This window comes from Ascaphus truei, chromosome 1 (assembly GCF_040206685.1).
Source record: "Ascaphus truei isolate aAscTru1 chromosome 1, aAscTru1.hap1, whole genome shotgun sequence".
In the NCBI taxonomy this organism is placed as follows: domain Eukaryota; kingdom Metazoa; phylum Chordata; class Amphibia; order Anura; family Ascaphidae; genus Ascaphus; species Ascaphus truei.
The window spans coordinates 343,970,502-343,985,273 of NC_134483.1; the positions used below are offsets into that span (position 1 = coordinate 343,970,502).

Below are 14,772 nucleotides of genomic sequence, written 5' to 3' on the forward strand. Positions count from 1 at the left end.
TGTGTGTGTGTGTGTGTGACACTGTGTGTGTGTGTGACACTGTGTGTGTGTGTGTGTGTGTGTGTGTGTGTGTGTGTGTGTGTGTGTGACACTGTGTGTGTGTGTGTGTGTGTGTGTGTGTGTGTGTGTGTGTGTGTGTGTGTGTGTGTGTGTGTGTGTGTGTGTGTGTGTGTGTGTGTGTGTGTGTGAGACACTGTGTGTGTGTGTGTGTGTGTGTGTGTGTGTGTGTGTGTGTGAGACACTGTGTGTGTGTGAGACACTGTGTGTGTGTGTGTGTGTGTGTGTGTGTGTGTGTGTGTGTGTGTGTGTGTGTGTGTGTGTGTGTGTGTGTGTGTGTGTGTGTGTGTGTGACACTGTGTGTGTGTGAGACAGTGTGTGTGTGTTTGTGTGTGTGTGTGAGACACTGTGTGTGTGTGTGTGTGTGTGTGTGTGTGTGTGTGTGTGTGTGTGTGTGTGTGTGTGTGTGTGTGTGTGAGACACTGTGTGTGTGTGTGTGAGACACTGTGTGTGTGTGTGTGTGTGTGTGTGTGTGTATGTGTGAGTGTGTGTGTGAGACACTGTGTGTGTGTGTGTGTGTGTGTGTGTGTGTGTGTGTGTGTGTGTGTGTGTGTGTGTGTGTGTGTGTGTGTGTGTGAGACACTGTGTGTGTGTGTGAGACACTGTGTGTGTGTGTGTGTGAGAGACACTGTGTGTGTGTGTGTGTGTGTGTGTGTGTGTGTGTGTGTGTGTGTGTGTGAGACACTGTGTGTGTGTGTATGTGACACTGTGTGTGTGTGTGTGTGTGTGTGTGACACTGTGTGTGTGTGTGTGTGTGTGTGTGTGTGTGTGTGTGTGTGTGTGAGACACTGTGTGTGTGTGAGACACTGTGTGTGTGTGTGTGTGTGTGTGAGACACTGTGTGTGTGTGAGACACTGTGTGTGTGTGTGTGTGTGAGACACTGTGTGTGTGTGTGTGTGTGTGTGTGTGTGAGACACTGTGTGTGTGTGAGACACTGTGTGTGTGTGTGTGTGTGTGTGTGTGTGTGTGTGTGTGTGTGTGTGTGTGTGTGTGTGTGTGTGTGTGTGTGTGTGTGTGTGTGAGACACTGTGTGTGTGTGTATGTGTGTCTCACTGGGTTTGTGTGTGTGGCACTGTGTGTGTCTCACGGTGTGTGCGCGGGGGAGGGGGTGACCAGAGCAGCGCAGGGGGGGGGGGGGACCGGACCTGCGCAGAGGGGGGGGAAGGACCACAGCTGCGCATGGGTGGGGGGAGGTAGAAAGAGACGAGGGGAACGGGGGGAGGGAGGGGTGAAGAGAGGAAGGAGCGGGAGGTTTTGGTCCCGGGCAGCGCCGGGTCTCTCAGCTAGTAAGTCATAAAAATGTAATCCACTAAACACCGCGGGACATCAAATACAAATGTACAATTTTCTTGCTACTGTATGTCTACCACAAACTAAAACTGGGAAAATATGAACAAGTAAAAAATAACCATATACCTGTATATTAACATCAGCATTATAGAATTCAGTTTTAACAATTTCAACATATATTGTGACATTGGAATCTCATATAATTGCTACTGTCGGGGTACTGTATATGGTAGGGCAAACCAAAAAACTCAAAAACACTGTAAAAATAATATCACAAAAATTAAGCATATCAAATTATAACTTTTATGCACTTGTACCTACTTGTATCTGAGGAACAGCCATTGGATTAGCCATATTCCAACCAGAATCATCCCATTTATTTCTGATACAGAAAAGGCCCATGTTACCCGATCAATATAGTCAAAAAACTTGTCTGGTAGGGGAGGGGTCATCTCTTTTGGAGGTACTCTCTCATGTACTACTGTGATCATGACCGTGGTAAGGACCATGTTAAAAAGAGCGTAAACAAAGGCAATACCCGTTTTCCACCACTCCAAGGGAAATTTGTTTCTAGAGTCTGCCGGCATAGCAATCTGAATATAGTCCGGATATTTTTTTGTGCCTTTCCGCAAGCCATTGGATATGCTTTTGGGCTTGGTCTTAACATTTTTGTCATCTTCACTGGTCGATGAAACTGATCTTGGGAAACCGTTTGATGTCTCGTTGTGCTCAGCTACCATGTGTTCTTCAGGCTTTGTGGTCTCAATACCATCCATTTGTTCCAGTTCTTATGACAATAATAGTTCCTTTCAAACTGGAGATCTCATTAACTTATATCGCTTTTTTATTTAAAAAAAATGTATTTGAATAAATTCTAAATAATAAAAATAGCTGTTATATCTGCTTTATGTATGCCTTTGCGGCAGAAAATAGGCCACAGAATGGGAAGCCAGTTCTTTGTTTTCAGCTTCTTATAACAGCATCTGTAAGAAAAAAAATACAATATTTGAAAACATAATCATTTTTAAACAGTGAGCAGAGCCAGCTGAGCGCTGATAGTCCAAACTAGTTCTATACTGTACCTGCCAACTAACGGCAGGTCACCTGAGTGGTAATTATCTAGTTCTGGCTTTATATTCCCATTTACTGGTCTCAGAGTCATATTGGTATAATAGAGTACAATCTGCAGAAGCACTGGTCTGGACCATTATCACATTGTTGACCTAGAGTTAGTTGGCAGGTTCAGCTGATGTTCTGCCATCACTTGTAACCTTGCTAACTATCAGCACACCGGTATTTGAAGATAATATGAAATTAACATGCTGTCAGTGCTTCTCTGTTTCCTATTTGTGACAATTTAATGGCTTGATCCGAACTAACCTGTTTCAATACCATAACATACACTTACAGTAAAGACATTTAGAACCAGAAGCATACTGGTCACTTTGCACAACACAGGGGTAGATATTTTGCAGGTTGCCACACCTTCTTTGGGATCAGTATGATAGTTTATCATACAAAATGCTCTGAAATGTGGTTTTAAAAACCCATCGGAGGTAAAAACTTCTGAAAAACAAATGCTGCTCTGTTTTCTGAAGTTTAAAGAGCAATGCTTCACAACCCAACAAATTAACTAAATTCAGTATGGAGGGTTTGGTAAAGTAGTGCAGTTTATTTACTTTTTTTATAAACACATTTTTAATATATTATACATAGTTTGGTTAATGGAACAGTCATTCAACTATATCATACAGTCCACCTAAATCACACAGTCCAGACAGTTAATGGCAATAACAAGCCATGCATGTGTAAGTAGGTTTAAGTCATCTTTGTACTCCTATGCTGTGATATTAACATTTTACAGCATAACACTTTTGATGCCAGAGGGCCCAGCATTGCTGTACCCTGGTCCAGGTATTTTCCTGTAGTACTACGTACTCGCCTACTTTCAGGAGGAGGTGCAAGTGTGCTTTGTCAGAAATCTGCATAATACTATTCTTTGGTTCCCATTTTCTAATCCTTCCTCCTAGACTTCTGATTTTTATTATACTGCAGAAGTTGGCAATGCCTGTACTATAGGATCACACAATCTTCCCATTACGGCAATTTTCACCGGCAGCCCAGTGTTTTCATAATCAGAAAAAATAACTCTTACACTGCGGAAGGCGTGTGATAAACTAATGCAGTGATTCCCAACAGGGGGTTCGTGAGGTGTCTCCAAGGGGTTCGCCTCCAAAAATATGTAATGGCGGATCCCAGACAGAATACAGGCATAGGAAGAAGATTAATGATCGAAGCAGCAGCCGCTCCGAAATACTGGGACTCGCCAGGTAAAAGTTAAAAACAATGCTTTATTGAGTTTACATTTAAAAAAAAATTTTGTTTGTTCTGAGTGTTCCATTTTTTAATGTAAACTCAATAAAGCACTGTTTTTAACTTTTTCCTGGTGAGTCCCAGTATTTCGGAGCGACTGCTGCATCGATCATTAATCTTCTTCCTGTTACCTCGGATTGTGCCCGCGCCTGGGAGTGACGACACACGTGACACAGGGAGAGAGAGTGAGAGCAACGGAGGACGGCTTCATCGTGAGTACCTGCACACTCCAGGCTGATTCCTATTACACTGCACAATATGCAACGGACATTGTTCTTGTCTTAGTTTGGCTAGCAGTTATCTCTCCAACACCCTCTCCCTCCTTACACTCCTCCATTCATGCTCATCATAGGCACATGCAATTAGGTAGATTGCCTTTGAGCTCTTCAGACGGTTTTCTCTACTTACAGAATACAGGCATACCCCGCATTAACGTACGCAATGGGTCCAGCGCATGTATGTAAAGCGAAAATGTACTTAAAGTGAAGCACTACCTTTTTTTCACTTATCGATGCATGTACTGTACGGCAATCGTCATATACGGGCATAACTGATGTAAATAACGCATTTGTAACAGCCTCTATAGTCTTCCCGCTTGCACACAGCTTCGGTACAGGTAGGGAGCCGGTATTGCTGTTCAGGACGTGCATGACAGGCGCATGCGTAAACTGGCATTTGCCTATTGAGCGAGATGTCCTTACTCGCGAGTGTACTTAAAGTGAGTGTCCTTAAACCGGGGTATGCCTGTAATGGGTTCCAGATAGGGTGACCAGATTTTGAAAAGTACAAACAGGGACACAATAAAAAATGATTTATAAAACAAATGACATTATTTAAGTAATAATCCCTGAAGAACAGGGCATTACTGGCCAATAATGCCCTGGCTGGAAGAGTTGAAGGCACGAGGCGAAGCCGAGGGACTTTAACCCAGCCAGGGCATTATTGGCCAGTAATGCCCTGTTCTGAGGGGATTATTACTATTATAGGCTAAATGTAGGCTTTTTTCATAAATAATAGACACTTTTGTATAGTTATATAGATTTTTTTATTAAAATAAAATGGTAAATACATGAAACCACCTCTATATACTCTTACACTGCAGCTATCTATATCCACACACTGCCGCCCCCTCTGTGTACACACACACACACACACACACACACACACACACACACACACACACACAAACTGGAGCTCTATACCACACACAAACTGCTGCTACACATACAACAGCACAACACAACACACACACACACATACACACACTGCAGCCACAATAAAAAATGCAGCCACTTACTAAACTGTAACTCTACACACAACACAGCACCTCTACACACACACACAACACTGCACCTCTATACACAACACAGCACCTCTACACACACACAACACAGCACCTCTACACACACACAACACAGCACCTCTACACACACACACAACACAGCACCTCTACACACACACACAACACTGCACCTCTATACACACACACACACACACACACACACACACACACACACACACACACACACACACACACACACACACACACACACACACACACACACACACACACACACACACACGCTACACCAATAAACACTGCAGACAGCCACTTACTTCTTTGCAGACTCCTCCCCCCCCCATTCAACTGAATCTGCTTAGAAAATCTCAGTCAGCTCAGGAGGGGGAGGAGTCAACCCGTGGCTGATCGTCCTGGCCAATCCCCTGCCCTGTCTCAGATTTGTTACTTCAATCAGACGAATCCCCTGCCCTGTCTCAGCTGTTCTGAAAGCTGATTGGCTGGAAATAAACACATTGAAAACTACACATTCTGTTGCTTAAATTCCGGGCATTACTGATTGGATAATGCCCGGAATTTTAACTAATCAGAGAGCAGGGTTTTCAATAATGCCCTGAATTTTACTGCTTTAGCCTAAAATTAAAAATAAATATTATAATAGTATCCGTCTAATAGCATCTCCACTTATTATTGATTTATTTCAGTTTCCAAACTTAAACTCTTGAGAGTAGCAAAATGACGGTTTTATATTAAGCAACGTGACAGGGCCTTTCCCGGTTTAAAAAGGGAGCACACCAAAAGCCTGTCTGTAGCTGATAAGTCCAGCAAGGAGCTGGTTAATGGCAGCTACAGTCAATTTACTAGTCTCCACCTGGCTCATGAATCAGACTTTAAGGTGTGCTGCACACACTGCACATGGTGGTCTTGAGCACAGAGGGACTGTGCTGCCAGCAAGATCCCAAGGAACCAGACCCTCTATTCCAGGACACAGCAGTCACTGGAACCCGCCAGAAAGTGCACCCCACGGACACCAACCCAAACCCGGAGACTGATATAAAGAGCCCCTGCTTACAGGTACCTCTTTGGACTATACGGTCAGAGGTTGGCAAGATGCCTATCCTCCCAGCCCTGCAGATAGGGACTGGGAAGTGAGTTAGCCCTTACAAAGGGATAGGCTGTTTTGTTTATTTGTGTGCTTCCTTAAAGCTGTGTTGTTTTTGGAAGATACGGGCTAAATAACAGCCACTGGTTAATTCCCCAATCTATGTCTCCCTGGTTGTACTTCTGCACTTTTCTCCTACAAGCTTCAATACAGGTTTAATTATTATTATTTTTTATTATCACGGGATGGAAGCTGGCGGTCCTCTATCTCTGCAGTCAGAGAAACTGTGTGGCTAACATAATGGTGGCGTTTAGATGTCCCGTGTCATGCGGGCCAATAGGACGCTGTGAATCCGGTGTGGCTTCCTACTGGCCCGCATGACTGGGACATTTAAACTGAAAAGAGATAGTTGCCCTATGGAGGTATTTCTGGAAGCGGAGGGTCACCGGAGCGGAAGTTGACGCAGTTCAGCACCGGAGACCCCTGCTTCAATCCTGCAATAAGAAAATATATATATATTTTTTCAATTGTGCAATGCTATGTTTTGCTGCTTTAACCAGACTGGAAAGGTGTGTGTGTTTTTTTTTTGCGCTCTTAATCTCTGGCATCCGAGTTTACCAGGGTAACCTTTAGACTGCACTGGACTCTGGGGGAAAGCTTCATTTTAACATCCCGCAGCACCGGATTTAAAGAATAAATCTCCTTAAGTACAGAAATGTAAATGCACCAAAAAAAGTGTTGATCAGTACAGGCGGCTGCTTTAAGCAGATGTCTTTGAAATGCCTTTAGCATGAACAAGTTAAAAGGTCAGACTAAACACAAAAACGGGATATTTTCCTAATATAAATGTAGTTTTGCAGATTTCTAAAGCAGCACTGTGGTTTGCGTGAAAGATGTGTGTTATTCTCGTTGTTATCCTGGTTCTTTTGGTTCCCAGTAAGAGCTCTATTGTTCATAAGGATAATTGGGCTGCGCTTATAGTGCCCGGCGACGTCGCGCCAAAACAAATACATAGAATCCGTCGCATGCACTTATAGTAAGCGCGACGGAGCTACCAAAAATTTGGCAGCCATTGCAATTTGATTTTGCGAGAGACCGTCACCACATGTGACTGTCTTTACACCAATCACAGAGCGCCTACTGCACTGCCCGCCCCCTTCGTGATGTCACTGGCCTTGTCGCCAGCGACGTCGCTCCAAACAAAAGTGCAACTTTCGCCAGTGGCGACGGGTGAAGTCATCGGTCGCGTCGCCGTCACTATAAACGTGGCCTTAGTTATGCATATAAGTCCCAGTTTGCTTCGTGAAGTTTCATTACGCGCGGTACAGTGGAAGTACAGAGATTTCATAATTACATTAACCATTACATACAAATATGGACTCGCATACACAAACAGACACAAAAAGGTAATGACAGCTCTGCTCATCTGCAGACATTGAGACAATGTGAGTAAGATATTCACATTCAGTGACGTTTGTCATTTTCGGGACTTTTTCTCCAGCCACTATTTGCTAGTGATAAATTCACTGCGAACTCAAATAACAGTAAATGTCTTGCACATCTCTTGTAAGGATATTGGAGATACTGCTAGGATGTTCAGTTTGCTATACGTAATGTGTGTGATCTGTTTCTACAGATTCCTTAAGCCAGTCCTCGAGGGCCGCAAACAGGCCAGGTTATCAGGATATCCCTAAATCAACTAATTGAGCCAGCTGCGCTGAAGTAGGACTATCCTAAAAACCTGACCTGTATGCAGCCCTCGAGGACTGGAGTTGTGCAGGTCTGCCTTAAGCTATAGCCCCCCCCCCCACCCCCCCACGCCTCGGCTCCAGCGTCAAATGATACAGCGGGGTCATGTGATGTCACGTGACCCCGCGGCTCATTTGATGCCGTGTTGCTCGACACCAAGGTAATGAGTTTACAGAGGCCTCGCGCAGTCGCCCGGCATGTAATTTAAATGCCTTCGGGAAAGTGCGGGGCCTCTATAACCGCCCGCCCCCCTCAAATATCACACCGCCCCCAAGTTAGCGCTCCCCTGCCTTTTTGCGCACCCCTGCCTTAAAGCCTGGGTATAGGGCCATATTTACTGAAATATGATGGTTCATAAACCACTTTGTGTTTCTGGAAAACACCTTATGGCGTATTCACTGGGATGTAAGGTGTCTTTTGGAAAAGTATTGATGAGTAAATATGGGCCATTGTGTTAACAGCATTACTGCTTACTCACCAACTAAGCTATCATATAGAGTAAGTGGAACCCCCCCAACAGTCTTAGATTAATTAAAGTAGAAATCCATTCTTAATTAAATTAAAAAAATTAAACCCATATTGCTACCTTACTAACTCATTTAATTAGAGTTTACCAATATATTTAACATTTACTCTTAAAACCAGGACATTTAAACGATTTTGAGAAAATTGTCGGGACGTTTAATGAAATCCGGAACTGTCCCAGCTACACCGGGACGTACAGTCACCCTACTTCCAGAGCCCGTGAAGGGACTGCGCATGTAATAAGGCCCCAAACTGCACCTTGGCGTGGGTGGTACAGCTGTCAATGACAGCGGGAGCTTCCAAAGTCGCTCCCCACAATGCTCAGCTCTGAGTGTTTCTAAGGAGAAGGTGCATACAGTGATAAATATTGTAAGATAATCAAGACAGAAACTTCCCTGACCCACTTACTACGTACTGACCCACTTACAGTTTAAAACCTTAAACTCCTTCTACTTTGCACCTGACTGCCCCAGGAATGCAATGTGATTGGTTGGGAGGGATGCAGTGGGTGTGTCTAATATGAGCTTCACTAATACCAGACAGGCTTAGGACGCGCTTTTAGTCCCGGAGACGCCGTGTCAAAACAAATGTATTGAAATGTTACGTGCGACTATAGTAGGAACGGAGCGACGGTTTGGTCGCGATCACTGGAAGTCAATGAAAATTGATTTTTCAGCGGCTGCAGTGGGCACTTAAGCAGTTCAGCCAATGAGGGCGAACCGCTGACGGCCACGCTCCCGCCACGAACTCAAGTCGCCGTTTCTTGCCTCTAACACTATAGGCAGAAATCTCTGCAACAACGGTGACGGATGACTTCACGCCGTCGTGTTGCCGGGACAATAAGTGCGGCCTTATACTGTACACTGCTCAGGCCAAGATAGTGACTACCCGTCTGGCACACCTCCCACCACACTGGCACACCTCCCACTGCCCTGGCACACCTCCCACCACACTGGCACACCTCTCACTGCCCTGGCCCGCCTCCCACCGCACTGGCACGCCTCCCACCGCACTGGCACGCCTCCCACCACACTGGCACGCCTCCCACCCCACTGGCACACCTCCCACCACACTGGCACACCTCCCACTGCCCTGGCACGCCTCCCACCGCACTGGCACGCCTCCCACCACACTGGCACACCTCCTACCACATTGGTACACCTCTTACCACGCTGGCACACCTGGAGAGGGTAGTTAGAGGGGTTAGTTATGTACCTGGGGAGGAGAAAGGGGGTAGAGAAGAAGGGGGGGGGGGAGAAAGACGTGGAGAGAGAGGTAGAGGGAAGAGAGAGAGAGAGATGGAGAGGGGGAGAGAGAGGTAAGAGAGAGAGGGGGAGGAGCAGAGTGTGCCCACTGCTTACCTGCTGCGCTGGAGGATTGAGGGACCTGTTAGAGGCCTGTGTGTGCAGGGGTCCTGCAGAGCTGCCTGCTGGAAGGTGTCCATGGAGATGCCTGTCAAGGGAGCCTCCCTTCCACCTGCTTGCAGTATGCTGCCTCAGACAGGCACCTAAAGGACAACCTCCAGCCTGCCCCCTCTGCAAGCCCTTCCCTCTGCCAGGTTTGCGGGCAGGGGCAGGGCCGCCAACAGAAATCGTGGGGCCCGACACCCCCCCCCATTTCACACCTCACGAGCCCCCTCTCTTTCTCCCCCCCCTCTTCCCATGTATTTCTCACCCTCCCGCCTCGCATGTATTTCTCACCCTCCCGCCTCGCATGTATTTCTCACCCTCCCGCCTCGCATGTATTTCTCACCCTCCCGCCTCGCATGTATTTCTCACCCTCCCGCCTCGCATGTATTTCTCACCCTCCCGCCTCGCATGTATTTCTCACCCTCCCGCCTCGCATGTATTTCTCACCCTCCCGCCTCGCATGTATTTCTCACCCTCCCGCCTCGCATGTATTTCTCACCCTCCCGCCTCGCATGTATTTCTCACCCTCCCGCCTCGCATGTATTTCTCACCCTCCCGCCTCGCATGTATTTCTCACCCTCCCGCCTCGCATGTATTTCTCACCCTCCCGCCTCGCATGTATTTCTCACCCTCCCGCCTCGCATGTATTTCTCACCCTCCCGCCTCGCATGTATTTCTCTCCCCTGCTTCTCACTCTTACTCCCTCTTTTCCTCACGAGCCCCCTCTCCTCTCCCTCCATCAATTACCCCACGCTCACTCATTCTGTACCCCCCCTGACACACAATTCCCCAAGATATATACCAAAAAACTTCCCACCCCAAAATATATACAACCCCCCCCAAAATGCATACAAAAACCCCACCTACCCAATACATACATATACCTACCCAATACATATGTGTGTGTGTGTATGTATGTATGTATGTATCTATCTCTATATATATATATATATATATATATCTCCAATCCATATAAAAAATACCCCAAGCTCCCCAGCCCCCCAATCCATGTAAAAAATACCCCAGGGCCCCTTTAGGCCGCGGCCATGGTGCGAGCAACGGCGCGTGCGGCTCTAACAAAATGAATCTATGGTGCCGGCCACGTGAGGACACCCCCCCCCCCATTTCACACCTCACGAGCCCCCTCTCTTTCCCCCCCCCTCTTCCCATGTATTTCTCTCCCCTGCTTCTCACTCTTACTCCCTCTTTTCCTCACGAGCCCCTCTCCTCTCCCTCCATCAATTACCCCACGCTCACTCATTCTGTACCCCCCCCCCACACACAATTCCCCAGGATATATACCAAAAAACTTCCCACCCCAAAATATATACAACCCCCCCCCCCAAATGCATACAAAAACCCCACCTACCCAATACATATACACACACACACACACCTTACTGGGAGTGTGTGTGTGTGTGTATGTATGTATCTATCTATCTATATATATATATCTCTATCTCCAATCCATATAAAAAATACCCCAAGCCCCTCAATCCATGTAAAAAATACCCCAGGGCCCCTGAATACCCCAGGGCCCCATGAATCTATGGTGCCGGCCACGTGAGGAAGTGAGGCAGATTTTCCAGGAGACAAAAGATTTTGTTTTTGTCGTTCGACGGCCGGGTCACATGAGCGGTTCAGCCAATGCAGGCGGACCAGCCTTGTGACATCACGGCCACGCCTCCCCGTCGCTGTGGATCTTAATCCACAGATCGCTCGGCCAACAGGCGCACACGATGCCAAGCGCTCCCGGGGGAAGGAGTCCCAGCTGACCCCCTGTCAGATTCCATTCTCCTAACGCACGCGTATAGTGCCCGCGATGGGACGGGTGACGTCACAATATTGATTGTGCTCATATAAAGTGTGAACAAATGCAGCTTAAAAAACCCTTTGGAGGACGGTCAGATGTCTTCCTCTGTGGAGTGCTTGATAGTGAAGTTCGGGGAGTACAGTTTGTCACCAAAAAATGCAAACATAATACACAAATACTGCAGATTGTATGGATGGTTGGGAAATAGTAAACTGTAGATAATCCTATAGGATGTACACTCACCTTGGGCAGCTGTAATCAGACACTGATTACATCTTTAGCATTACGGGATTGCTGTTTCATGCTTGTATAAAAACAGAACATTTAATGAACAACTAACAAGATAATCCGCCACAGAAGCTGACACCACATACAAACAGACACCAAACAGAGTTTGGAAAATGCTTTAATTTCTGTGAAAGAATGTGAGTGTACATTCTATAGCATTATCTACAGTTTACTATGTCCCAACCATCCATATAATCTTCACTATCTAGCATGGTGATTACCTGGGCTGATCTCTGGTTTTATCGAGCTTGTATATACCCCCTTGACTGCTTTTAAATGCTTTGTACTCGGAGGCCCTTTCACAACAGACGTGATAAGATGAATGGTTTTTAAATATGTCTGTCTCCAAACAGGATACAAAATGCAATTTTATAACAGCAGTATTAGATAGAGGACAGTACGCTAATCATTGATCAGCAGCTAATAATGTTCTCTGATTTCTTTTACAAAGACTTGCTAACCATAACATGTTTTATTCCCATCAGACCCGTTGCTATGTAAGGCTGGGGCCATGGTACCGCAGATCGTGCGGAGGCGTCCGCACGCTGAGCAAACAGACTGCCTAAAGGCAGTGTTCGCGTCCATGCGGCGTGCGGTCGTGTGCGCCCGGAAGCGGGATGGGGCGTGCGTTGCGCAAGAAATCAGTTCAAACCAATTCCTTGGCGCGACAGGCCGGTCACGTGAGCGGTTTCGCCCAATGAGGGCGAACCAGCTCCGTGACACCCCTAGGAACGCCCCCCACGGCCCGTCCACCATGGCCAGGGAAAGCTCCCGCTTACCTCACAGCCTCCGCGTGGGCGAAGGCACCATGGCCCCAGCCTAACACTCTGGTCAGCTAGTTCCTGTACCTTTACACTGCCCCAATGAATTTGCCCGAAGGTAAACTGTGCTGAGCTCTAGATAGCATAAGGCTGCGAACCCGCTGCGGCCAGCGGCGCGCGCGGCCGCGGACCACCAGACCCTTACTCGAATGGTCCTTGCCCCGCTGCCTCCTTCCGGCAGGGCTCACTACGTACTGTGACTCGTCAGCCTGCAGGAGCTACAACCTCCTTGTGCTTTTCAGCGCTGACGCGTCACGTGGTACGCGAGTCAGCCAATGGTGGAGGAGGGGAGGGAAGGAGCTACGGATGGGAGGCAGCTTGGGAGCGGAGCAGGGAAGGAGCTGCGGGGAAAAATGTGTGAGTGTATATGTATGTGTTGTGTGTATGTGTTGTGTGTGGGGGTGGTGGTGGGGGGGTGGACGGCACCACGGTACCACGATCTGGCAAAGTTTTACCTCACCCCCCCCCTCCCACTCCCGCCCCCCTCCCACTCCCGCCCCCCTCCCACTCCCGCCTGTCAGCGCGCCGCCTGTCTGCAGTGCGGGCGCGCTGACTGAGGGAGCGGGGCCTTAGCCTAAGACCTTTACAGTTGCAGACCAAGCAATATCCTATGTGTTTTTTTGTTTTTTTTATAAATCCATTCTGTACTATGAGAAAATACTTATAGCATTTTAAAAAAAAAACTCTGACATTTTTCATGTACTGTATTAGAATGTAACAACCATTTTTTGTTTCTATAGCAACCATTTACAAAGTCATATCCGCTTCCTCTTCTGAAACAGGCTCTGGCACACCCCTTTTATGAGCCCTTCCCACTCTAGCAGTGCACCAATTGTATCTAGTGACTGCCTGGTCACATGATCTTCCCCACAGAACTTTGCATCTTTGGTCCTCTTCTACTACACTGACAGCCATTTAGTGAACCCGTGAGCCAATCTTTGCCGATTGATCACAGGAGAACGGATCGATCAGCAACTTAGCTAATGACTTATTATTGTGTGGATTGTATTAATGCACATATTAAAGGGGGAAAACAATAAATAAAAAAAACAGTAGCTTGGACTGCTGCTTTAAGATCAGAAATAAGTGAGCATGTGTCTATTTAAGGAGTGGTCCATGGAAATACCATTGCTTCTGATGTGGAAATACAGCTTAACCCTGTTATAGCGCGGTCGTCGGGGGCCACCCGCGACCACAGCGTTATAAACGGGGTCGCGGAAAAAAAATGGCCGCCAAAAATTATTATTATTTATTTTTTGTGGTGGTACCGTGTCCGCCGGAGGGGGAAAGCTGAGAACTCCCAGCGTTCCCAGACCCGGTGGGGCAGCAACACACAGCACTTACTCGGCATCTAGCAGCTCTTCTCCCTGTCTCTGCTTCCTGCTTCTGCCTTGTGAGAGCAAGCTCCCTTAAAGAGACAGTGTGTGTGTGTGTGTGTGTGTGTGTGTGTGTGTGTGTGTGTGTGTGTGTGTGTGTGTGTGTGTGTGTGTGTGTGTGTGTGTGTGTGTATTTGACTGTGTGAGACTGTGTGTGTGTCAGTGTGCAGTGTGCTGTGAGTGTATGCAGTGTGCTGTGAGTGTGTGCAGTGTGCTGTGAGTATATGCAGTGTGCTGTGAATGTAAGCAGTGTGCTATGAGTGTATGCAGTGTGCTGTGCAGTGTGCTGTGTGTGAGGGTGTGCAGTGTGCTGTGAGTGTGTGCAGTGTGCTGTAAGTGTGTGCAGTGTGCTGTGAGTGTATGCAGTGTGCTGTGAGTGTATGCAGTGTGCTGTGAGTGTATGCAGTGTGCTGTGAGTGTATGCAGAGTGCTGTGTGTGTGTGCAGTGTGTGTGTGCAGTGTGTGTGTGCAGTGTGTGTGTGTGCAGTGTGTAGTGTGTGTGTGTGTGTGTGTAGTGTGCGTGTGTGCGTGTGTGCGTGTGTGCGTGTGTGCGTGTGTGCGTGCTGTGAGTGTATGCAGTGTGCTGTGAGTGTATGCAGTGTGCTGTGAGTGTATGCAGTGTGCTGTGAGTGTATGCAGTGTGCTGTGAATGTATGCAGTGTGCTGTGA

General features: G+C 47.2%; 1 protein-coding gene across 3 annotated transcripts in view; it reads right to left on the reverse strand.

Moving 5' to 3' along the window:
* SGMS2 (sphingomyelin synthase 2) overlaps positions 1–14,772 on the reverse strand; it is a 120,426-nt gene that overhangs the window by 34,587 nt on the left and 71,067 nt on the right. For 2 of the 3 annotated variants that reach the window (XR_012802646.1, XM_075608425.1), the window contains exon 2: positions 1,669–2,330. Coding sequence is in view for 2 of the 3 variants with exons in the window: in XM_075608425.1 (XP_075464540.1) it covers positions 1,669–2,123 (455 nt within the window). In the remaining variant the exon portion in view is untranslated. Of the gene's footprint in view, positions 1–1,668; positions 2,331–9,757; positions 9,788–14,772 lie in introns of those variants that run through there. The other variant, XM_075608436.1, reaches the window with a different exon arrangement.